The sequence below is a fragment of the Phyllostomus hastatus genome, unplaced genomic scaffold (genome assembly GCF_019186645.2).
Source record: "Phyllostomus hastatus isolate PE091 unplaced genomic scaffold, TTU_PhHast_1.1 phas_contig_29, whole genome shotgun sequence".
NCBI lineage: Eukaryota > Metazoa > Chordata > Mammalia > Chiroptera > Phyllostomidae > Phyllostomus > Phyllostomus hastatus.
The window spans coordinates 13,444,784-13,470,808 of NW_025333835.1; the positions used below are offsets into that span (position 1 = coordinate 13,444,784).

At 37.8% G+C, this 26,025-nt stretch overlaps 1 protein-coding gene across 4 annotated transcripts in view; it reads right to left on the bottom strand.

The window, feature by feature from the left end:
* Positions 1–26,025, bottom strand: part of DIAPH3 (diaphanous related formin 3) — a 465,949-nt gene that overhangs the window by 387,768 nt on the left and 52,156 nt on the right. For all 4 annotated transcript variants that reach the window (XM_045839232.1, XM_045839231.1, XM_045839234.1 and 1 more), the window contains one exon: positions 17,031–17,135. In XM_045839232.1, the coding sequence (XP_045695188.1) occupies positions 17,031–17,135 (105 nt within the window). The remainder of the gene's footprint in view (positions 1–17,030; positions 17,136–26,025) is intronic.

Genomic DNA, 26,025 nt, shown 5'->3' on the forward strand with positions numbered 1-26,025 from the left:
CCACATACAACACATAAAGGCAAAGACAGGGCACATTAGGTTAGTGCTCAGGAGCCTGAGCACTAAACGAAAGAGGATGGCAATGCTGACCCCCCCCACAAAAAAAAACAGCCAATTCAAACTAAGTCTTTAATTAAATGTGGCTAAATGGAGGACAGGAGCTGGTTAGTGGTACAAGAGAAGAACCAGTTCCAGCAAGACTAAGGAAGAGCTGAAGCAGGACAGGCAGAAGTCAACATGAGCTTTGGGGAACCGAACTGTTTACTGCATGCTTGTGTATGCTCCCAGGACATTCCTAAATGGGCACAATAGATTCAGTTATAATATAGAGTAGAACTGTCTATTAAAAATTAAAAAGGCATTTCAAGTTGAGAGGCAGGAGTATAATTTTCAAAAGAAAAATAAAAGAAATTTTAGAGTAAAAAATTTATCTTAAAAAAAAATGCACCAAGGCCCTGTCAGGTGTGGCTCATTTGGTTGGGCGTCATCCTGCAAAGCAAAAGGTTTGATTCTGGTCAGGGCACATGCCTGGGTTGCAGGTTCAGTCCCCAGTTGGGGCCCATGAAAGAGGTAATCAATTGATGTTTTCTCTCACATCAATGTTCCTCTCCCTCTTTTTCCTTCCCTTCCCCATCTCTTAAAAAAAAAAAAAAAGTCTTTAAAAAAATGCACCAAGCTCAGAGAAAGTTTTACAATTCTTCAATAACACGTCATGAAGTAATTTGTAGATTGTGTAAAAATACTTGAGTAGAACTAAGGCATGTTTAGCAGTTTGTGTCATGAATCCAGCACCGCTAAAAGGTGATAATGAAAAAAGAAGAACCAAATCAATTTCATTTGTGTATATAGGGCAAGATTTTCCAGTGAAATAGTAATACTTTATATTTTGATATCATGAATTCATATTTTATATATAGGGAACCAGTCCATGTGGCAATGGCAAATGTAGCTCAGCCCTGGTTCAGAAAACTGACAGCCGTGAGGCAACACACAGGAGCCAGGCCCACAGATTGGCTTTCCCATGGGCAACCAGGCCTGCATTGTACCTGGGCTGCTTTGAGGCTTGCTTTTGCTAAAACTCTCTCACCCTGAGTTAAGGCAGCAAATGTTTAATGCATGTCTTTGAAGTAACTTCCTGAAGTCTGTGCTAAAACTCCCAAGGACAGAGTGTAACCAGTTCAACCACTTTTTCCCTTGCATTTGCAACATCCTTTTCTTTGTTATCTATAAAAAGTAATCACCTAAAGCAAACCTGTGCATAATGAATAAGGACCTTCCTTGATGTAGTAATGTTCCCAGAAAAACAATAAAAGCCTGCCCAGGCAAGGGAAGGGGCACCCTCTCACTCAGAGAGTGGCCATGATGTCCCTTTTTCTCCACAGGACTTCTGCAGTCCATGTGAATTTGTTTGTTGCATCCACAACACCACGGACACCGCTGGCCGGAGTCTGCAGCATAGATATTAGAGATAAATTATAATTTATCTCCTTATATATAAAATAACAAATATGAGGAAGTAGCACAATAAACATGCTTATGATAAACTTTCACTGGCTTAGTAGTATATATGATCAACTTATTTAAACTGATAGGATAAGGGGGCTAAAATTTTGGGGTACTATTGATTTAAAATATGGGAGTTAAGTACTGGCTGGTGTGACTCAGTGGATTGAGTGCTGGCCTGTGAACCAAAGGGTCTCTGGTGGTTTGATTCCCAGTCAGCGCACATGCCTGGGCTGTGGGCCAGGCCCCCAAGTAGGGAGTGCACAAGAGGCAAATACACATTGATGTTTCTCTACTTCTTTCTCCCTCCCTTCCTCTCTTTCTAAAAAATAAATAAAATCTTTCTTTAAAGTAAAATAAAAATCAAACGTAGAAGTTAAGTCAGAAGCTTCCGCTATCCATCTAGATTAACCATAACAAAAGCCTGCATGAATGAAGTCCAGACAGTAAAGCAGCACTAAGAGATACAAATGGCTGGGTGGATCCTTAGGTCATTTGAGAACCTAGGTCTAGGCCTAGGTTCTGTATCAGAAGTGTATACATCCCAGGGCTACTCAGAAGCAGAAGCTAATATGCTCCTATTTTCCTTTGAGTCAATTTGAGCTAAGTCAATCATTTCTAACTAGGGGCACAACAAAAAAGAAGGTAAAAACTTAAAAAGTTACAGAAAGTTATATTTTTAATGACCCCACTGATGAGAAAAAGAGAAGAAAAAAATAAAGTTCAACGAAGTTTGACTTCTGTACAGCTGCCAGAGGAAAGGGGGAGGGGAGACTGGTGGAAGGAAGGGGAAGGGATTAGTCAAAGAACATGTATGAATGACCCATGGACGTAGACAATGGGGTGAGGATGGACTGTGGGAGCCAGGGGTGCGCTGGGTGGAGGAGAGCAAAGAGGAATAAATTGGAACAACTGTAATAGAATAAACAAGAATTTTTTTAATTTTTAAAAAATATGCTAGCTATACACATCCACTATCAGGCTTTCCATTATCACATAACATACAGTGAAAGATGCACAAAGCATGCTGTAGGCAACACAATTACACCTATGAACTGATTTCTGTGGGTACCAAGAGTTGATTTTTCATCCCCCACACTTACAAACTGTGATAATACTTGTTCTTGTTAATGTAATCATCTGAGAATGAGAATACTTGTTTCTGTGATAAATCACTTTAATGCTTAGAAAAGAAAAGATAGAATGAGTTGGTTTAAAAAACTTGTTTCCAGATTAAGTATGGGCAAGATCATTGAAAACATAATACTGCAAAAAGCATACAAATCTCTTGTAACTCTGAACATAGGCTATATCACAAGTGTAAATTCTTAGCTGAATTAAAATGCACAAATGGTGATCACACATGATGCCTCCTGGGTATGACTTACATAGGGAAAAACTCAAAGAAAAATGTTCCACTCTACAGCCAAAGAGTGGCATGTGAATACATATTTTCAGTAGGAAAAAATACTCTAGGTATTATTTTTGATGCCCAATTTTAATGATTTTTATTCAACTTTTTATTCCAGTATGAGCCAGAATTAAGAATGCTTCTATTGTAGCATTCATACACCCACCCCCATTTTACACTCTCAACTTTGGTAAGAAGATTTGAACTTAAGGTAGCAAGATAACTTAAAGACTTTATTTAATCACTGCCCTACTTCCCACTGCATAGGTTCCCACATAAACACTCCTAATTTGTATTATTTAGTAAACTAAGTCCTAGAGAGGGATACTGAAATCATAAAGCTAGAAGTAACAAAGTTGAATTCTTAACTACTAAAAACAAAGTATAATCTTCCATGATGAGTAAAACAAGCTTTCATAAAATATTGTCGAACACAGATCTATTTCACACCTTCTAGAAAAAATTTAATGTATTCTTTGTCACTTTGAAGTCATTAATGTTACTACACTTTGAATATTTCAGTAATTTTCTTAGTATTTAAAAAATGTACCTAAATACAATTACTCACCATTTTTGTAATTTACTTCACTACTGTATATATAATAAAGTCCTAATGTCCATAACATTTTACAATGTATAACAGAAATTGATGACTTTAATTACTTAATGTGCACGGATCAATTTGAAATAAATTGAAAACGAACACACTGTACACTCTACTTAATCTTGTTACAGTCTTGTTTCAGATTTCACTTTCTAATTTGCAACCCAATAGGTTACATTTTAATAATCAGAAAACTTTAACATTTCAGCAGTTTAAAGTGAAAGCAACTAAAAGTAGGCAGAGTTCTACTAGACAAAAGGTCTAACCTCAAGGGGAAAAATATCCTATGCTTTTATTATCTAAGCCAATTCAATGGCTTGTTATACTCATTTTGTTCTTCTTAAAACTCGGGATGAAATAACTCCCTGTCTATAGAATAATTTTTAAATGAATTATAGCACAAAAGGTAGATAAACAAATTGGCAGACAAATGAAACAACAAAGGAAATACTCATTCAAAGTCAATTCTAGTTGGTTAAGGGATGGCATGGAACTACATACTTAAGATGAATAATACATTTTCATTCTAAGTAATACAAGTATCTGCATAAAGGGTCACAAATCACTTTTCACACTGCTGAACCACTTTAAAAAACAGGGTGACAAACTCTCAGATGCCCATGAACTCCATTTACATGGAGTACATCACAATAATTTTTTAAATGCATTGATATTCAAATCTGAGAAACATGATTCTGAGCTCATCAGGCCCGCTTAATTGCACCAACATCTGCAATCAATTTAAATTCTTTAAGATAGTCTTTCACAGAGCTTGAAGTGATTTCATGCTGTGATAGATTTAACACACTCACTAATTTATAGACACATACAAGCAGCTGAGACCTATTTTCTGGGGGTGGAGTAAAGTGCTGAAGGGCAGTCTGAATTTTCCCACCATCAACGGGATATTTAAAAAGGCTGCATTCTGCATTAGTTATTGAAATTATATGAAAAGATATAGCACTGCACAAACATAACAGAAATTAAGACTAAAACTAGTATTTTATTGAAATCTATTTGTAGGTCACGGACCATTAAGAGGTTTGATGAAAGTTTACTAGTTAAAAACCTTGAGCTATAGGTTAAGTTACATAGCAAAATGGCATTTCTTTATCGTAACTTCTCCCCTGAAAGTCAAGTGGGCGTAGGGGCAATCGAGAAGAAGAACACTAATAATCCAGAATTGTTCTACTCTCTAGATGCCCCCCCCCGAAAAAGATACAAAACAACTAAATACCAAAAACAAAATCCCAAAAATACTGAAAGACAAGGTAGAGGCATACCCTTGTTTTATTTTGCTTCACAGATTTTTTTTTTTTTAATAAAATGAATGTTTGCGGCAACCCTGCCTTGAACATGTCTAGCATCACCATTTTTCCAACAGGCCCCAATGATGGTCAGCATTTCTTTTTGCAATAAAATACGTTTTAACTAAAGTATGTACATTGTTTTTTTAGACATAATGCTCTTTAACACCTAAGAGACTACAGTATAACATAAAAATAACTTTTATATGGACAAGGAAACCAAAACCTTCACAACTCACTTTATGGCAATATTTGCTTTTCTGTGGGGGTCCTGAAACCAAACCTGCAACATCTCTGCGGGATGTCTATATCCCCACCTGTGACCCTCAGAATAAAAGCAGCTGGAGACAAACCACAACAGCCACTAGATCTGCACAGCATCAACATCTGTGTGGGAAGAAGCAATAAAGTGTCTAATGAACATGAAAACAAGTTAAAACTCCAAAATAGCCCAGAGATACTCATTAGAAATCACAATAGATCAGTCTGAGACGAGCAGCTGACACTGGCTGGAGGCTGGTCCACTCTGGTTGTAAGTGTACACGAGGCAGAAAAGATGAGGAAAGACTGCAGCAGTCGATGTCCTAAGAACTCCCAACACTGAGCTGCCAGAGCTTCCTTCCAGGACAGGACCCCACACATTGTGGAGAAGGTGCTGACAGTGAAATCAAAATGAAGCAGAATATCCCTACAGATGAAAGGTCACCACAAAAACAAACTCATAAAATATGACAAACTACAACTTCCAATTTCAAAATAAGCTAAGAGGCATTAAGGAAATATATAAGGCATGAAAAATACTTAAAGCAAAGTTAGAAAAACTCATAAATGAGGTGAGAAAACTCAAGGAAAAACGAAATAAAAATAACTTCAGTAATCAAAACCAGCCCTGGCCGGGTAGGTCAGTTGGTTGGAGCATCGCCCCAATAGGCCAAGAGTGTAGGGTCAGTTTCCAGGCAGGGCACATGCAGGAAGAAACCAATTAGAGCATATGTGGATGGAAAACAAATCAATGTTTCAGTTTCTGCTCTCTCTCTCCCCCCCCCCTTTCTTTTCCCCTCTAAAATCAATAAATTAAAAAAGAAAAGAAGTCAATGAGAGTCTTACATGGGAAAGAGAAGAAAAAGAAAAGGGCAACTTAAAATATGCACAGTCACTTGGAAATCGTCTTTCTGGAAAAACGGAAAAAGAAAAACTAAGCTAGAATATAAGAACAAAAACACAATAAATCATGTCATAAGAGATTCATAAATGAACTAATTTTTTTTTAGTTAAAAGGAAAGGAAGAATAAGATAAATAGGTTTTAGGGAAAAGTGGCATATTGAAGATAAAAATCCAACACACAGGTAGCAGGATCCCTGAGAAAGAAAACCAAAGCAAGTGCATAATGGAAAAGAACATTGTTTATTTTATAATACCAACTCAGACTTCCAAATAAAAAGAGCCAAAAATCTATAAGGAATAAAAGTTATTTATCAGCAGTCCTTGTGACAGCAATGTTGACATGCTTTGTGCTAGAAGAAAATGGTATATGTGAGACACTATGGGAAAAAACATGTGAGCCAAATATTTTATATCCAATAAAAATGACTAAACAATAAAGGAAACTTATTGTTATTAACATGAAAAACTCAGCAACTAGAGTCCTTCAAAGGAATCGACCAAAGAACAAACTTCAGACAGACAAAATGACTAGAGAAACACTGACCTAAGGACTGGTAATGAGCATTAAAACACAGTTACTCATAGAAGCAAAGACTGAAGGAGAGTTAAAAACAGTTATTCATAGAAGTGAAGGTTAAGTAAGGACCATAAAGAAGAAAGTATGTAAAATGTAACACTTATATGCTCACTATATAGATAGTGCAGCAATAGTTGGTGATGTTGACAGAACATACCAAAGAAAAAAATTTAAATACAGACATATTTTTCTTTTGGTCTCTCTCCACTGGAGAGGCCTACAAACAGGGATTAACCCACCAGCAATAAGTATCCTTGATCCCCAGATTGCTCTTGAAATATCATTTCTCACTAAAGGAAATGGCTATTTCAGGTCTAGTGTGGAAAAAAAGAAGAGCCTGACATTGTATCTCATCAGACCAGAACAAAACAATCCCAAACTGCTGGGATCATGCCCGAATGACCAGGAGTCCACTGGGCAGGGTCCCACTGGTCAAATATTAGACAAATTGAGCTTTACCAGAAATAACTGTGATGCACTAGTTTTAAATGACATTAAAAATAGTTGATCACCTTCAAAGGATGATAGAGAACCAACTCAGTATCTTGAAAACTGGCAAATAAAAAAGAAATCAAGTATTTATTCTGAATTTCCTATATCATGAGATAACCAGTATTTGAGAGGAACTGTCTCTTTATAAATGTATTCAACTAATGAACGAAGTAATAGGATTCTAGTTATAAAGCACACCTGAAGTACGTACCTCCTAATAACAGATACTTCCTAATACTTCCTGTAGTCCTGTCAAAGGGATCAAACCTGAGTCTGATCAAGCTTCTGCTTCTAGCTGTCCCTTTGCAAGAAATAAAAAGGAAAGCAAACCTGTTAACCTCACCGCAAGTATGCAATCAGCAACATCCAGACTGCCCCGGACAAAATAAAGGGACAGATGCAAAACCCAAAGATTTTAAAAAGGTTAAAAATGCTAAAAATTCTAAAATATAAGCAAGAATAAATTACGGTGTTTCGTAATGTACTTCTGGATGATAAAGCTATAAAATTCAAATAAGCAATACCTTAAAAAGTAGACACAGTAATTACTTTTAGAGAAAAAAACAGGTTTGAGACTCAGGCAGGGCAGATAGAGGCTCTCCTGCTTCCCAGGGTGGCTGGCAATGTTCTCTATATTGATCTGGGTGGTCTTCTCCTTATAATAATTCACTAAGTGACATACTTGTTTTGGGGAGTTTTCTAGAACTGTGTTTTATTTTATAAGAAAAGGGTTTTAAAAATCAGAAACCCTGTTTCCAGATCCAGCTGCAGCCCTAACTTGGGAATGTCACACACGCTTTAGGCCTTTCCTCATTTGCAAAATGTAAAGATACACTAAGATATACCAGACTTAATGTAAATAAACAGTTCCATAACTAACAAAATGTCTACTAAATGAGTATAATAAAGCCATCCTTAACACAATGCCAGGAAATTTTTAATACATGAAAACAGTACAATGCATCTTTTCTAAGAAAAAGCCTATGCCCCCCCCAACCAAATGTAACAGTAATAATATACATGAAGTAGTCAAAGTACATGAAGTAGTCAAAACATAAGATTGTCTGAATTTCCTATTGGAAGTATTTTGCTTTCCCACCTCAATAAATACTAAGGGCAGAACTCCCAGTTTACTTAATCTACCCTGGAAGGCTTTCTGATACTGAAAAAATTCGACATAACTTTGTATGACATAGAAGGTAAGAAGCTATATCAACTCTTAAGGGTGGAGGGAAACCATTGTTTGGTACCAGTTAGGAAATGGCAATAAATCAGGGCAGCATGAAATTAGGAATGAATGCTTTTTGCACATCAAGATGATTAACACATAGAGGATTTTTAAGTTTATGTATAATCCATTCTATTTAGAAATAAGTATAAAGATTATTGAGACTGAAAGGATGTCTCAAGCCCAAACTAAACTAAGAGAGGTTTAAGTTTACTGCCACCAACTCGGAAGATGAATCAGTCCAATGAACCTTTAAAACCAGGCATACCCGCTGTTCTCCTTGCTAACGTCTGTTCTATGGAACATCTTTTTCCAAAACAGACCAGGTCTTTCTAATTTGATAGTAGCTAACCTTCCCCTTTAATTATTTCTACAAGTGCCCAAGGGTCATAGAGAATTTCTTAGTAGCTATAGTATGCCACCTGAGCACTCTTCTTGATATTATGCACATGCCAACCAGCCTTGAACTCACAGTGACTTGATAACAGTTTTATTAGTAATGTCACCAGGCTTAGCCTTTAAATTCTATGAACTTCTAGTCTTTTGCTGAATAAATATTACAATAAAGGACATTTAGCCCTGGTCAGGTTGCTCAGATGGTTGAAGCAACATACATCCCGTACACCAAACAGGTTATGGGTTCGATCCCTGGTCCGGGCACATACAGGAGGCAACCAACTGATTCTTCTTTCTCACATTTGATGTACAGCGGGATAGTAAGAAACTAGGAAAATTCCCAGGCAAGTGGAATGGAGAAACTGAGACAAAATTAAACAAGGTCAAACAGCTTACAGCCAGCTGGTAATCACAAAGACACTTAAGAGTGAATGGTTTATACCTCTCCTCCCTAACCAAGGAATACACAGTTTAAATCTCCCTGGCCTGGAAAATAGAGAACTGAGACCAAATTACTGCCATTCATGCCAGCTAAACCCAAGGACAGATGAAGTCAGGGGGAATAACAAAAACACCATTAAAAGCCAGACAGACCCAAGATAAATGTCAATCAGGAAGTATAGCAGACCAAAGAATAGTTCCAAAACCCCCCTATGTACTCATTTTGATACATCAGCATATTAAAAATGCACCTCAAAATCTGATAAATATTCCACTGAAACTCTCCCCTAAAATTTTCACCTGCAGAAAAAAGATTTTAAAAGCCTTCAGGACAAAGACTCAGTGCGGGCTCACTCTAGTCCATGCCCCTACCCGAGCACGAACCCTTCACTTCCTCCTAAACTCAGGGTCCCCAGGGACGTGCAGCCAGGGGAGCAGTGGGCAGCAGCAGCTCTGGCCCGGGCTTATCCCCTGATCCTGTCTTTGGGGACCCCCTTTTCTCTGACTTCCCAGTGAGCTAAATGCAGCTGACTTTGGCTCACTTCTGTCACTGACCTTCACTTCCCAGTGAGCTAACAGTCCATCCCCTGGCTCAGTCCTTTCCTATAACACTTCTGGAGGTCTCGGCAAAGCAGGGCACGGCCTCCTAGGCTCTCTCCTGTTACTTCTTCTATCCTAAGTCTTTCCTTTGATTCACTATCCCAGCCTTAATAAACATACTCTCACCATCACCTGGACTCAGGCTGTGAAATCTTTCCTACAATACAAACCAGCCAGAGTCTTGTCTGGTCTTCTTTCTCTCCCCACCTCCCTGCCCTCACCTAAAATCAATTAAAAACAAAAAACAAAACATATAGCCTTGGGTGAGGATTTTTTAAAAAGGGGGGGAGGACATCTAGTGGTGAGGTACATCTTGTACAGCCCAATAGTTCTCATCCTTCACTGTACTCTGGAATCGCCTAACAGGGTGTCCAACCTTCTGGCATCCCTGGGTCACACTGGAAGAAGAGTTGTCTTGGGCCACATGTTAAGTACACTGCAACATACAATCACAAAAAAGTCTCAATGTTTTAAGTAAATGTACAATTTTGTGTTGGGCTGCATTCATAGCCATCCTGGGCCACATGTGGGCCATGGGCCATGGGCTGGACACCTCTGAGCCCTAGAGCTTTACTAAATACTGATACCTGGGTCCCATCTGCAGGAACTCTGACTTAACTATTAAATAGTAGGGCATAGATAGTGTGATTTTTAAAGTTGTCCAGATGATTCTAAGAGCTATCAAGGTTGACAGCCATGGTTCTTAATTATTTTTCCCCTCATTTCATCAATTAACTTTCCCCTCGTTCACTGAAAGGCAACTGTATATACATAACACTTCTCTCAATTTTCCACTTTTTCCTTCATAACTGTCTCTTCTCTCAAAAATTTCACTCCACATGGATAGTTTCTCATCATTTTCATCTCCGTCACAACCACATGTCTCTTCCCTCTGGCACTTTCAAAGTGTTCACTAATTTTGCAGTAATCACACGGAGTAAATTTAATTACATTCGTAAAAACCTAACAACTGAGCATGGGAATAGCACAGTATCTTAGACCAAGAAGCAACTCAAATGACCAAGAGGGAAAAAAATCTCAGATGACATCTAATGTCACAATCAGTAAAAGCATTATTTACCATGTCTAGCTCTAAAATTCTAGTATTTTTTACTAGTAATAACAATGCTTCTACACCTGGCAAGTCTTTTTTAAAGAAAAGGTATCTTGAATATTTAGAAGTTTTTAGAAGACCAAAAATACACAGTTCTAATTTACACCTAATGTAATTTCTTCCTATAAAAAAGAAGAAGAAAAGCCTGGCTGGTGTGGCTCAGTGGATTGAGCGTGGGACTGCCAACAAAAGCAGTGCTGGTTTGATTCCCTGACTACAGGCCTGGGTTGTGGGCCAGGACCCCAGTAGGGTCGCAGAAGAAGCAACCACACACTGATGTTTCTCTCCCTTTCTCGTTCCCTTCACCTCTCTCTAAAAATAAATAAATAAAAATTTAAAAAAAAAAAGAATTCTGGTAACATAAGTCATCTTTCATTATTTAAAAAAAAAAGAAAGAAAAGGTAGCTGTTTTGTTCATTACCACCTCCTGCCTCAACAAAAACCCACCTCAGTAATGGCAGAGAACAGTAAATGCTGCCAGTGCTGCCCAGAAACGAACGGCTCCTGAGAAAGCTGATGCATTTCAGCTGCTCGAAGATAATTTTAATTGTACATAAATAAAACCTGTCCTTTATAGGCACAAATGGAAATTAAAGTGCCAAATAGATTATTAGGAAATACTCTTAACAAGAAATTGGTTCATTGCCCTGAGGTTCTGAAATTTAATCCTAGTCAGCAAGCAAGACCTGGAAATAAACAGGCAAAGTATCTTAAGCAAGGGCATTTGTTGATTAATGTGTCTTATACCAAGTACCAGCCACAAATTTTCACTAAGTTTTTATATGAGAAGGGTGCTTTGATCAAATCCCTAACTCGATGTGGAAGCCAAAATATTATCCACATTAACTTTAATTAGCAAAAACGTGTAAAACTGTCTGGTTCCTCTATGTTTATACCATGACTAAAATATAATTAGTGATGAAAAGTGAAAGAAAATTTTTTTAAAAACTTGATTTATCTGTATCTGACAATGATTTCCAAAATTAAAATATAAAACTGAACTCTAAAGGCCCTGCCCAGGTACCTCAGTTTGTCAGAGAATCAGAGGAGATAGGCCAAGGTCATAGGTTTAATCCTGGGTCAGGGCACTTAACAAGAAATCAACAATGAATGCAATAATAAGCGGAAAAACAAATCAATCTTTCTTTCTTTTCTTCCCTTTCTCTCACACACATACCTTTCCTCTCTCTACAATCAATAAATAACTTTTTAATTTTAAACTGAACTCTAAGAAAAATAGACATTGAAAGGTATGAATATATCCCTACTGGTAGAACAATATTGACAAATCGATACTAAAACAAATGAACACTAGATTTTCTGTCTAAAGAAACTATATACAAATCCCTGCTTCCTTCCCTGGGAAAAGACATCAAAAAGAAAAAAAAATAAACACAAATAGAGAATAAAGGATGTTCTCATTAAGAAGCTTAGAAATGTGCTCTGGCTTATGTGGCTGAGTTGGTTAGAGCATTGTTCCATACACCAAAAAGGTTGCAGGTTCAATTCCAGGTCAGGACACGTACTTAGGTTATGGGTTTGACCCCTAGTCGGGGTGTGTACGAGAGTTGACCAATTGATGTCTCTCTCTCTATTCCTCTCTCTCTAAAAAGGCAATAAAAAGAAAGTCCTCAGGTAAGGAATTAAAAAATATTTTTTTTAAAAAAGAAGCTTAGAAACGTGGAATTAGGCTGTCCGTGTTAGATATCAGCCCACCTAAAATGAGCATTTACCTACAGCCGTGATACAGATTCTGATGACGCATGGTGGGGAGGGGGGAATGGGAAGCCTATGAGAGCGTTTGATTCGAAGCTAAAACAGAGGAACTAGAAGTATAAATTTAAAAAGAAATTTATGAATCATTTTACCCACGTGTAATGGTACAACCATTAAAAAAAATAATTATGTGCTGACTGGTAGCAGCAGTCCAGTTGTAATCTGTATAGAAATAAACAGTCTGGACGGTCTCATCATCTTGTATGCAAAAATTGGAAAAAAGGAAAAGATGACTCCAAAAGCAATGATGAGCAAATGCTTATCACCACTGAATAGTTCTCAAAGACATAATAAAGGCTTGAACACTATATAGCATAAACAAAATTTCCCTAAAAACTCTTAATTTCTCTCTCCCCCTGAAACTCCACCTCCCCACACAGAACCAGACATCCTTCCGGTTCTCCTACCTCTTCCAAACTCTGCCTCCCTGCCTGCCCCCCTCTCTTCACCCCTGCTCATCCAGCCTGCGCCTCTTCCTCCTTCAGCGATTTGCCTTCACCTTCGGGGATGTGTTCTGGCTTCTCAGGCCTACTTCAGTGTGGTATCGCCACCGGTCAGAAAAAGCCTACAAGTGGAACAACAAACAGAAGAATCTTCTGACAGAAAAAAAGGGGAAAAGTAAAGTGAGTGTTTTATTTTTACTAATCATTTGTCACAAGCGGGGGGAGGAGGCTGATGCTGCACTGATCCAAATCCTACCCTCTCCAGGTGTCCTTTTTAACCCATTCCTTAATGGTGTGTGAACGAATCCATAGCTTTCTGTTAACCCTGTCGTGAGAGACGTTCTCATTACCCAAACATAATATATCCTGAGCCAGCTCATAAATACAACTCAAGTACCCACAAGAAAATAAACATCCACATAAAGACTGGTACCACAGACACACAATATGATAAATCAAAACCAAGAGGAAAAGGAAAACTCTTCCTTCCAGTTTAGCATTCAAGTGAAGGGAGCGAGTCTATGAGGATACAGCTCCTAAGCTGGCTTGTCCATGCAAAGCACAAGAGTCTTGACTACCAAAATGTCAGTTAACAGTATCTGAAAAGATGCTTTAGGAATTTTAAGGGAAGAAAAGGATTAAAAATATTAAACCACTATGATAAAGAACTACTCTCAGGTTAAGCATAATTAGATACATTTATATAAAAGGTCTATATATTAAATTCTAGCTCCCTTCTATTTAGAAAATAAGAAAAATTCACAGGCCATTGTGGCTTAAGATATTCTTTGCTCTATTCCAGAATTTTCTTACATTGTTCAGGAACTGTAAATTTACTTCCACTTGGACTATCATATCACATCCTGCTTTCAAGGTCCTTACCACCAATTGCAAAATAGTCTTACCCTCTAGCTAGTAATTGAACAAAAGCACAATATGTATCACTTTTTAAAAGAACTTTTCTCCAATAACTTGCTGCTAAACATCTGAGGCAGGTCATTTACTAAGAAACAGCCCCTAGATCATGTAGTACCTATCCCTCTCAGGTATGCTCCGAGCATACTGGGTGAGGGGAGGATCCTTTAGATGGAAAGAGTAATTTCCAGAATGAATCAGTGATGGAGAGAGATCCTGCATAGGCAAAAGTGCATCTGGATGGTGTATCAGGATGCTCACAGTTGCAAAGCAAAGAACCCAGCTTAAAGCAGCTTAAAGAAAAACATGTACCATCTTATGCAATGGAACTGTCTGGAGGCAGGACTGCATTGGACCAGAGCAGCAGCTCTAAGACATCTCAGGCAACCCACACCCTCTCGTGTTCAGCAGCCGAAAACAGTGCCTTTCCTGTTCTGGATCCTTTTATGAGGGAGGGAAACCTTTCTCAGAAGCCCAGGGCAGCCCTCCATCAGATTGTGATGGCCAAACCCGGGTCACATGTCCATGCCCTAGGAGGTTAGAAACATGTGAATCTGGCACTTGCAGCCTCTACACATAATATTTGCTTAATAAAATTTTAAAAATCCTTCCTAACTGAAGAAATTCAGTTTTACAATTTTGCTACCTAAACTGAAACTTACTAAGGTCTTCAAAATAACCTAATTTGATTGATTTCCCCTCCTCTTCTAAAAACCAAGCTAATCTATTTCAGTGTTACTTTGAGAGTTAACATTTCTAAAGCACTTTCAAAGCATTGGCTATGCATCAGTACTGTTTTCTAAAAAATACAATGCTTACCCAAAAAAGAGAATCTCAAAGCAAATTCTAAGGCTGAAACGATAACAAAAGTATATCTCACACTCACACACACACACACACACACTCCCCAGATCTTCTCTAAAACAACCTATCTGTGAATTTTGATTGGTTTCTCAAGGTAACTTTGTGAGTACTCATTAACCTAAATATACTGGCATGACAAGGTCCGTATCCTAGAGTTAATAAAATGTGTTTCTACTTCCAGAGCGAAAATAGATGATTGGTCAGCTTGCACTTGCTACAGTGTTAAATGCCTGCCAAATTACTCAGAACCCTCTTAGGAGAAGCCGTGACCCTCCACACGCCAATTAAATGAGTCTAGGCTTTAATCAGACTTTAGATAACTAATCTATTTCAATCCTGATAATCTAATTAACTAATTCTGGTAAATAAATTTCAACCTTAGTACAAAATGATTAGGGGATTAGAGTTTAAAATCAGTGAATGCAAACTGAAATAGATCCACTATAATGAAGTTCAAAACGGTTTGTTCTCCTACTCAAAAGTCTATTTATTACCTGAAATTCAAGAATTAAAGTGCAAGGTTTTCTAAACCAGTTCTTATATAGTATCTATTATAATTATATCAAGTAAAGGCATGCTTGTTGGATTTAAACTTCCCAAATCAGAGTACTCTTCCCTGATTACTCTATGTCAAACAGTTACGCCCTCTCCACTCCCTTCCTCTTTTTTCACCTATGTCACCTATTACATGTGTTTCTGTGTTGTCCTATGTTGCTCCACAAGACCCTGATAGATTATCTTGGGGCTCCATCTCCAGGGCCTAAAATAGTGTGTGACATGTAGACACTTGCTAAATGTGATGGGTGAACAAATGAATGTCTTAGAAATGTAGACTCACTAATAGTAAAATTTTATTTTTACTGATGTACATTTACTTATATTTTTAATTATGGTGTAATAATTTCAACAGCACAAACAATAAAAAAATCACAAAAATAAAAATGAAAAGCACCTGCTACTACCACCACTGCTACCACAGAGGCAGCCACCAGTTATAAAATCTGTTATGTTTTAACCATGGAATAGACAATTTAATTCTAACAACAAGCCTATGTGGGTATTAGCTCCATCTTATAGATGAGGATACTGAGGGTCAGGGAGGTACAGTAAAATGTTCAAGATCAAATAGAGACAAATAAATTGATCTAAAACTTAAGAGCTCTGACTTCTAATGCTAACTTGTGATGCCCAAGTATCATTAAGGTACAAAGGCAATTTGTATCACACTAGCAGGTATAGTGCCCATCTAATAAAGAGCTGAAATTCAGTACTCAATGATTTCTACAACTGAATAGCAGGCTGCCAGAACAAGAGACATGCTTAAAAATTAAACATCACTTGAATCTTCTTCCAAAATAAATACCACAGAGTCACTGACTGGTCTAGCAGATAAATGGAGTTAAAGTATAAATAACTTATATTCATTTAATCTGGGCTTAGGTCAAAGTATCCAGTGAATATTATGGTATATTAAGTTATTTTTCCCTAATCCAATTCTATCTTAAATTCAGCCAAGATCATTTTATACGGCCTTTCTATTGATTGCCTCTTCATTAGCTTCCATTTTATATTTTTCATGTGATCTATTTATTTACAATTTTGATATGACTGGTCAAGCTCATCTGTCAGTCCATGAAGTAAAACATAATTGATTCTGGGTGCCAGTCATGGTTTCTCAGACATTTAGTCATTACTCCCGCCCACATATTTCAAGTTTCCCTAGAAAACTGGCAACCATGTAGAGGCTCAATGCTCCTTTCAATGTCTACATTTATAATCTGTTACAAGCTAATTTTATTGATATGAAAACTCGCAAGTAACCTGATTTAGGCAGTTGGGGGAAAATCAGTCTCACTTTTCTATAATACAAATATTATCCCAATTTACAAGTGACACAGAAATCAATAACCACATTAATTCGATAACAAGAAAAGTTATCTTAGAGTAAATAAACCAACTAATCACAGTGTTCCTTAGCAATGTGAGTGGTTAAAATACAAAAGCAGCTTAAAGTTATAAGATGAGAAATATTTTTAAATTAAACAAACGTATAGTACGTGTGCCTATAATTACACACACCAAAGCCCTCTGATTCCTGGCGCCCACAAACTTAAGCACTTCATCAGACATGTGCATTGTTTCTCCTACCACCACATGTTTCAGCAGTATTTCTCCACTTGACAGTTTTACTTACTGCCTTGGAAGCAGTATTGATGTACTGCATCACCATTTCTTTTTTGATACTGAAGTCCTTTTCCCGCAATGGTGCCTTCTTATCTTCATTTAAATTCATATCTTCCTGGAAAACACAATTAAAAAGCCTCATTTTAGAATCTAAGTAGAGCAGCCACTCTACATACACTATGAACGGAAAATCAATAATTTGTGACTACAGCAGCATTAATTGCATGTAGTTCTGCCTGGAGGAGAGAGAGGAAAAGAGCTAAGGTACAGAGAAGAGAAGATTCTAGATCATCTTCACAGGTAAAACACTTACTGAAACAGCTTTTTAAATTCACAGCAGGCTGGCAAAATTACATCTGCATCACTATAGATAATTAGACAGATGAAGATATCTGCCTTTCATAAAGCCATTAAGATTCACAATTTCAAAATATGTGTGTATATATAAATATATATTTTATAAACACTGTACCTAAAGCTATCTTGCACTGTTTTAAAAGCACTGCTCCATGTATCGTAGAAATTAAAAGGTAAATAAAGCCAACCACTTTCCAGGTTCTAATAGCTATAAGCAGCTATTAGCAAATATCTAGCTAGTACTGATTCCTCCAAAAGGTGAAGCATTCTACAGCTTTAATTGTCTTTTTTCACCCCACCTAAAATACTCATTAACTTTTTAACTGTATTCAATGTTCTAAATTATAGAAAAATTACACTTATAAGAGGTACCACCTAAAACTCTAACACTGATCAAGTACCATTCAAAACTAGGGTTTAAGTGACCTGGATATTGCTTTAGGCCTAATCCTCTCTAAAAATACACGTCAAGTATATCCACATAAATATAAGACTTGTTACAAGGATCTACCAGTTAAGCTGCTTGAGTAAGAAGCTGTTCTGCCCAAGGAAAAAGAGCCTCAGACAAGGCAGAATGGCGTAAGGAGAAGGACAGCCCAAGTGGCTTTCCTCCCGACTATTAGCCCGGAGTGGTTTCTGATACGAAGAGTAAAACCAGAATGAAGATAAACACCATATCCACTTGGAAATGAGACCATCAAATCAGAACTTTGGATCACCTCTGGAGTCCAGCAAGTTAAATTTCTTCCAAGTTTTATAAGGGTGCTACAATTCATCGGACACTATAGTTTATTGCTTTAGCTGATTCAGATTTTGGCTACCAAACCGTTCAAGCACTTAAAAGTCAAAATTCCCTTCATTGCACCTTGATATAAATATTTGAGGTCTTATAAGCTGTTCCATTTGACACTCCAATAAAAGACAGTAATTAGTAATGTCTCTCCCAGCTGTTCTGGTTAGTAATATCCTATCGTGTGAATAATGGTTTGTTTTGTTTCATTATTTTTTTCTGCTAATCCAGTGATTTTCATAGGCTTTAACACCACTTCGGAAGCACTTTGAAAATGCCAGGGGGCATTGTGGTTGCCACTGTGACTGAGGGGATGCTGCCAAGGTTTTCGGGGGGAAAGGCATGCCAGACTTTCCACAACACGTGGGCTAGTCCTACACAGTTAACAGAAAAAAAGGGGGAAAAACCTCTCCTGTCTCCCAGGTGTACATACCTTAAAAAAAGGAGAGAATCATAATTATCTAAGCCTAAACTCTAATTAAATGGAATTAGATGTAAAATGGAGTTCATATGTAAGTTGCTGCATATTAAATATTACTTATTCCATGGTTTTAATTATACATGGGATTTTCCAACAATCTAACTACTCTATAACTTATAGTTACACTGTTTTTATTTAAGAGGGGGGGTTCTTGTGTTTGTTTAGTTTTACCAAAAGGTATGCTCCATTCCCGAAATTTAGGTATTGCAGGATAATACTGCCTTTGATATCTGAGTCACCAGAAAAGCATACCTATATCAACCTACACGGCAGCTGTTGTGCTCATGGGACCATGAGGCAGAGTCACAAACGTGACTGTGCTGTGCCTTCTTGAGCTGTCATAGCCAATTGTTATACTGAAATACATATTGCTGTATTATGCAAGTATGGCGGCGAGGCATTGTAATGATCTTTCTAAATTATAAGTGTAGGTAGTTTATATAATCTATGAGGAATTTCACTGGAAAAAAAGTAATGGGGAAGTTAGGGAATGATTATTATAAAAGGAGGGGACCTAAGAATATTAAGAACATGTTTTAAATTATTCACTATTTTTTTATTTTTCCTTCTGTCTGATGACCCAGCCTCCATAGCCAGCAAATTAAAACACTTAATAGATACAGAATACTAAAAAAGAGAAAACCCATTAGTCGTGGTTAAAGTCAAAATAAAATTTCAAGATAGAGGGATAAAAGATAAAATGACCACTGTTTTCTTTGTGGAAAGGCATCTTCAAGATGACATGAGCTTATACAAAAACAGTGGTACATTTGGAAAGTAAGGACCAGACCCACAGCAACCCCAGCCTCTTCCCTCTCGCTTGCCTGGCCTCTCTTGTCTAAATACAGTACTCACCTTCATCACAAAGGTGTGATGACAGTCCCTGTTTAAAAACAAAGAGGAAACAGAAGAAATGATACTACAAAGAAGTTTGCACTCAACTACATAACAACACAAACCTCTCAAGAGCATTTATGAGGTATGTAAGCTCATCCAACACACAGTTATTCTCTGCATGTCCAGGAGAAAATGGCACTGGAAAGTGTAAGAAAAAGTCTGCCCTTTGTAAAAGGAAAAAGAAATATAGGAACAGGAAAAAAAAAAGTTTGTGTTTATATATGAATGAATGAATGAGTAAAGGGTGCAGTGCTCCTAGAATACATTTTGAACCTCAATCAGAGAAGGGCTAAAAGAAGAAAACCCTGTGAGTCAATGGCATTGAACTTCTGGGGGGTCACAAACTCCTTAGGAAACGTACCAAAGCTTTTTTTCTAGAAAATGCACATCCATGTTTTCTATTGCAATTCCAGAGGAGTAAAGCTAAGCAACTTCTAAAGCTACCCCAGAAACTAGAGTTGGGGGCATCAAGGGAAGCCAAATATCTTCCTGTAATAACCACCTGCCTTAAGGGAAAATCATCAGCATAAGAGTCTGAATAATGCATAATCTAAGCTCCATATATTACAGAACAGAAAAGACAGACTCAGAGAAATGAAATGACTTTTTTTATTATTATTATTGTTGTTCAAGTAAATGGCTTTTCACAGCTAACTGGTTTTTAGAAACTCCAGAACTATAGCCCAGATCCCACGTCTGGTGCAGTTCCCAGGTAATCACAATGGGTACCCTATGGCAAAGTCATCAATTTTCACGTTCCTTAAGTTTGCTTCTGCTCAAAATGATCATATCATATCTCCACTGTCTTAGATCAGGCTTCCTGGAGGCAGACTTGAAATAAGGATTGTGGTGCATGTGATTAATAAAGGGGATGCTTTCAAAATGAGGGGGTGAAGGAAGCAAGGTAAGACAGGAGGAAAAAGAGACATTCAAAAACGTGCCTCAGGTGGATACTCACTTCAGCTCAAACTGCCCCACAGTCAGTACCTCCTGAAAGGATACCCCCAAATCAGCCATAGGTCCCTAAGGCCAAATCTCTGAAAGAGGGACAGCTGTCAACCACTAGGAGCCACATTCATCCACTGGGGTAAGCATGCACCACCCTGGTGAAGGGGTCTTGGAGGGGCACCCATAGTATCCACAACACCACTTGAAAATAACTTAGTTTATATTATAATAAGGCTTCTTTCTAAGCAGAATACAGAAACCTGAACAAGCTTATAAACCATTGTGTGTTAACCAATTCTTCCATTACACATGCGCTGAGACACCTACTATACTGCACAGGTATAAAATGACACTGAGGCTACAGATTCTAAAACAGCTCCAAAATCGAAATTTCAGCTATTATATAGCAATATATTGATATGTGTACACAATTCATTAAATGTCCATCAAGAAAATACTGAGCAGAAAATACATAGAACACCTAGCTATATAGGGCCTGAAGAGGAATTTGAATAAGGTCAATATTTCAGTAGTCTTTAAATGGAAAAAAAAAACCTATCAGATGGCTATTTAACTGAACATTGTCTTATTCAAAAATACTATTTAAGCAGTCATCAAATCAAAACTTTAGCTTCTGTCTGACTGAATAGTTGTTTTTGTTGTTAAAATTCTACTAAAACCTTAGCAACATAGATTGTCAATTAACCCTTTCCCTTCTTTTTATTGAATTTATTGAGGTAGCATGGTTTAATAAAATTGCATAGGTTTCAGATATACAGTTGTATGATACATCATTTGTATACTGTATTGTGTGTACAGCACCCCAAATCAAGTCTCCCTCCATCATCATTTATCCCCCTTTATCCGCTCCTACCTCCCCCGAATCCCCCTTCCCTCTGGTGATCACCACACTGTTCTCTGTATCTATGAGTTGTGTGTGTTTTATTTTTTTTGCCTAACCCTTTTTCACCCAGCCCTGCGACCCCCTACCCCTCTGACAGCTGTCAGTTTGTTCCCTGTATCTATGAGCCTGTTTTTAACTTGTTAGTTTATCTTGTTCATTAGATTTCACATACACATGAAATCATATAGCACTTGTCTCTCTCTGATTGGCTTATTTCATCTAGCATAATACTCTCCAGGTCCATCCATGCTGTCACAAAAGGTAAATTATTCTTCTTCTTATAGCTGAGTGGAATTCCATTGTGTAACTGTACCACAGCTTGTTTATCAACATATCTACTGATGGGCACTTGGGCTGTTTCCAAATCATGGTTATTGTAAATAATGCTACAATGAACACAGGGATGCATATATTCTTTTGAACTTAGTGTCTCTGGTTTCTCTGGATGTATTCCCAGAAGTGCAACCACTGAGTTGAAAAGCAGATCCATTTCTAATTTTTTGAGGTAACTCCACACTGCATTCCACAGTGACTACACCAATCTAAAGGAATTTCTATCGGTGCAGAGAAGCTGACTCAGTGACACTGCCAATTCTAAACAATCTGTTTAATTTTTATTCTTGCAGTTAACAGTCCTTTAGTCCTAATATCTGTTTTGTTGTTCTTTGCAATTGTTTGAGACACAACGTTCGGGCCCAGTCCAGGTTATTCTGCCCTGCTTCAACATTTGAAAGGTCGGAGGAGTTGGCTTCCAAAGCAGTTCCTCTGGGACAGCAGTTCCAGCACCCTTTTAAAGTGGCTGTTTATATTATTTTTTTGCATATATACGTTTATCAAATCATCACACTGAATGCCTTAAGCTTACACAATGTTTTACATCCACTATATCTCAATAAAGCAGAAAAAATAAAAAGAAAATGATGAGCTCAGTGTCTGGTCTGTTGAAGTTGAGCATATTTAATTATAGAGATCAATTACAGCTGTTCTGGTGTAGAAGCCACAGCAAGGTGCCAAAACAGGAGACAATCTACAACATGAAAGGGCTCTGACCACTCCGGAGAAGTGTGCAGGGAGACACGATGGTCAGAGGCAACACTCAAGGCAAATAAAAGGACAGATAGAAGAGGAAACCTGGAAAGTAAACTGATAAGAACTGGCCAGAAAGGAGGAGAATCAGGAAAAGGAATGAGATGCCATGGTACCCAAAGGGAGGAAAAAAAGCAAAGAGGAGGGAACGGTCAGCAGTGTTAGATGCTGCAGAAAGGATCTAATCATCAGAAATAGAATCGCCACACAGAATTAAAGGAGTAAATATCTGGAAGAAAACAACTGCAAAAATTAAAAGCTATAGTTAGAAAGAGCCAGAGTAAACTGCTCTTTGTAGAGAACAAACTCTGTAGGTCCAAAGGACAGGAGCTAGGGGCAAGAGAGGCACTAGCTTTCCTTGGACAAGATGTGGATCCCAAGGAGGAAGCAGACCTGGGCCATTTAGAGGTACTGTACCCAAAAGGTGACCCCAGCAGAGGAATGGGGTCAGAAACACTGGGAAAGAAGACCAGACAAAGGAGATATCATCAGTGATAAGGGAACTGTAGGTGAGAATGAAGAGGGAAGGGTGGAGGGTGGCCACTGAAATACCACAGGAGCAAGGAGTTAGCCTGTGTAATCTCCTACACCTCCGTCAGGTAAAAGGGATCTTGCAGAATCAATTAAGGTTATAAACTTTAAAATTCCCAGGGAAATTGTTTTGGATTACCTAGGTAATCCCAATCTATTACATGAGTCCTTAAAAGAAAAGGACTTTCTCCAGACTTAGGCAAGAGATACCACAGAAGGGGAAGCCCAAGATTCTAAGCATGAGGTGAATTTGATGTCTCTGAGATATGGGGGCCCACATGAAGCCTAAGAGAGAGCCTGTGGAAGCTAAAATAGTCCCAGATGACAATCACAGCAAGGAACTAGATTCTGCTGAGACGAACTTGGAAGAGGACTTTTCACAAAGCCTCACTAGTAAGAGCACAAGCATGAGACACTGATTTCAGCTTTGTAAAACCTGGAGAAACCATGTGAGTCAACCTGGACTATGACCTGCAGAACTGTGATACATTATGTTAGTGTTGTTCTAAGTCACCATATCTGTAGTAGTAATTTATTACAGCAGTAATAGAAAATACAATACCCCAGGGCACCAATGCCTGATTATAAATATTGTGGATATTTATTATAATTACAGCAACTGTATTCTTGTTCCTCCTCCCTCACCTCCAATCTAATCCTAGGGGAGACATTCAGTCTAGAGGGTAGGGAAGAGTAATGTGAAGAAACAGAGAAGGGGCCAAAGTTCTCACTCCCCCAAAACAGCCCCCACTGGAGACTCTAAGGAGAACAGGCTTGAAAGGGGAAAAGAGAAGAAGTTTGGGGGGATGAAAATTAAGTTATTTAAATTAAACTAAAGTTTTTTTGTTATCCAAAAGTGAACAGAAAGCTCTGGGACCTGCCTGGGATTTCATCCAGAGACAGGAAGGAAAAAGCTGAGAGGGCTGGTTAAAGAGGCAACAGGTGGAATACACAGTCACTTTCAACTTGTACCTATGATGTTCACCCGGTTCAAAAACCAGTTACGTATATGTACAGTGAGTTCAAGGGTAACTACTGAAATCTGACTTCCAGAAATCAAAGTTTTATATACAATGATGTCCACACAACTACTTCACATAAGTAGATCCACAGAGAAACCAATATAGGCTTTCAGGTAAAAATTCTGCTTTCACAAAAAGACAAGTGGGAGAAAAAGCCCTTAAGAAGTGTAACTACAAATTCTTCACCACTTTGAAAGCACATTGAAACTCTTATCCAGGGACCAAGTAAATCAATTTCCTAAATAAGTGAATTGAGTACCAATGCTGAAGTACTACAGTGTACTTCACATTCATTAAGTAATCAAGTTAGCACACTGTCTTTCAAAGGATTGTCTGGAGGAGGAAAAAGAGGTTCTTCAAAACAAAGTTTTTACTTCATGTAAAAATTATTTAAATACCTTTGATAATGTTAAATAAGAATTATTTTAAAAGTGGCATAATGCCACAACAAAGCCTCTAGATGTAAATTTTAAATGGTATGAAGCCTCTGTAGGTGCAAATGCCAAAAGATTAAAATGGCAAATTACTGAATGTTGCCTCATCAAAAGAATTTTTGTTAATAAAAATACCACCAATAGGTACAAGCCAAAAATCAAACCCAACCTAAATCTTGCATCCTCCACAGACATGGAAATAGCTTTAAATTTATCTGAAAGGTGGTACCCCGAAAAACCTGAAAAATGTTACTAATTCGCATTTCTTTTTTTTTTTAATATAAACATTTTTTCACCAAAGGAACTTAATTTTCTCTTTTTTTTTAAGATTTTATTTATTTATTTTTAGAGAGGGAAGGGAGGGAGAAAGAGAGAGAGAGAAACATCAATGTGCAGTTGCTGGGGGCCGTGGCCTGCGACTCAGGTATGTGGCCTGACTGGGAATCGAACCTGCAACACTTTGGTTCACAGCCCGCGCTCAATCCACTGAGCTACACCAGCCAGGGCTACTAATTCGCATTTCAAAAAGGAAAACGACCCTTCTCATGTTCAGAGTCATCAGCAGATCTTCCCTACAATGTCTGTGATATGATGAAGGAATCAGAAAGGAAGGGAAAGGAAAGAACCCATTCCTCATTTCTTAAAAAAAACTTAATTGTGACAAACTCATTTATTAGCAAATTGGGCGGCCCTGAAAAAGCAACAATTTCCTATTCTGCTTAATAAAGTGAATTTGATCACAAAAGATCTTCTGCCAACAGGGAGTCCTATTTAAGATTTAACAAGTGATCTGGCCCAGTTATTAAATATGTATTCTGTAAATACTTCAGAAATGTCAATATCCATCTGCCCTGTCCATACTATTAAAATTGACACTCTCAGCCAGGAGAAGGGTAAGACTAACATAAAAACACTTCCAAAGTAATCATGTTCAGAACCAAATACCATAAACTACATTCAGTACTTCCCAGGCAGCTGTTTTAATTGCTTGTGGTGATAAAACAGACCTCCGTAATTATCTAATATCAATAGCCTACTCGCTCTACTTACTCAGATGGCACCAGCAACTATGACCAAAAAGAAAGAAAGTATTTATTTTAACAAGGTAGTCACAACGGAACCACAGAAGTCCCACCCCAGAACCTCACAGGTAATTTAGGTGAGTGGTTGCACGTCTGATTCACGGATGAGGGGACAGAAAGGGCACTGGACTATCTCGAGTCCTCTGAGGTAGTACCATGGAGAGAGGCCTTTACACAGCCTTACTGAGAGGGGCAAGGGCTAGCAAATAAAGGAAAAAAAGTTAAATTTTTTGTTGTCGTTCTAAGCTGAAATTATATCAATTCATAATGACAAGGGCTATAAAGAAGTATATATGTATGGTTAATTAAAACCAAAATCAGCACTTCATCAAGAACTGACATAAGAGAGAAGAAGTTCCCAAACATGAGGTTCATGCAAAACAATACTAATAAAATGTATGTTCAATAATGAAAAGTTAGGAGTCACTAACACTAATTAAGAATCCCATGAAGGCTCACACCAGGCATTCTTT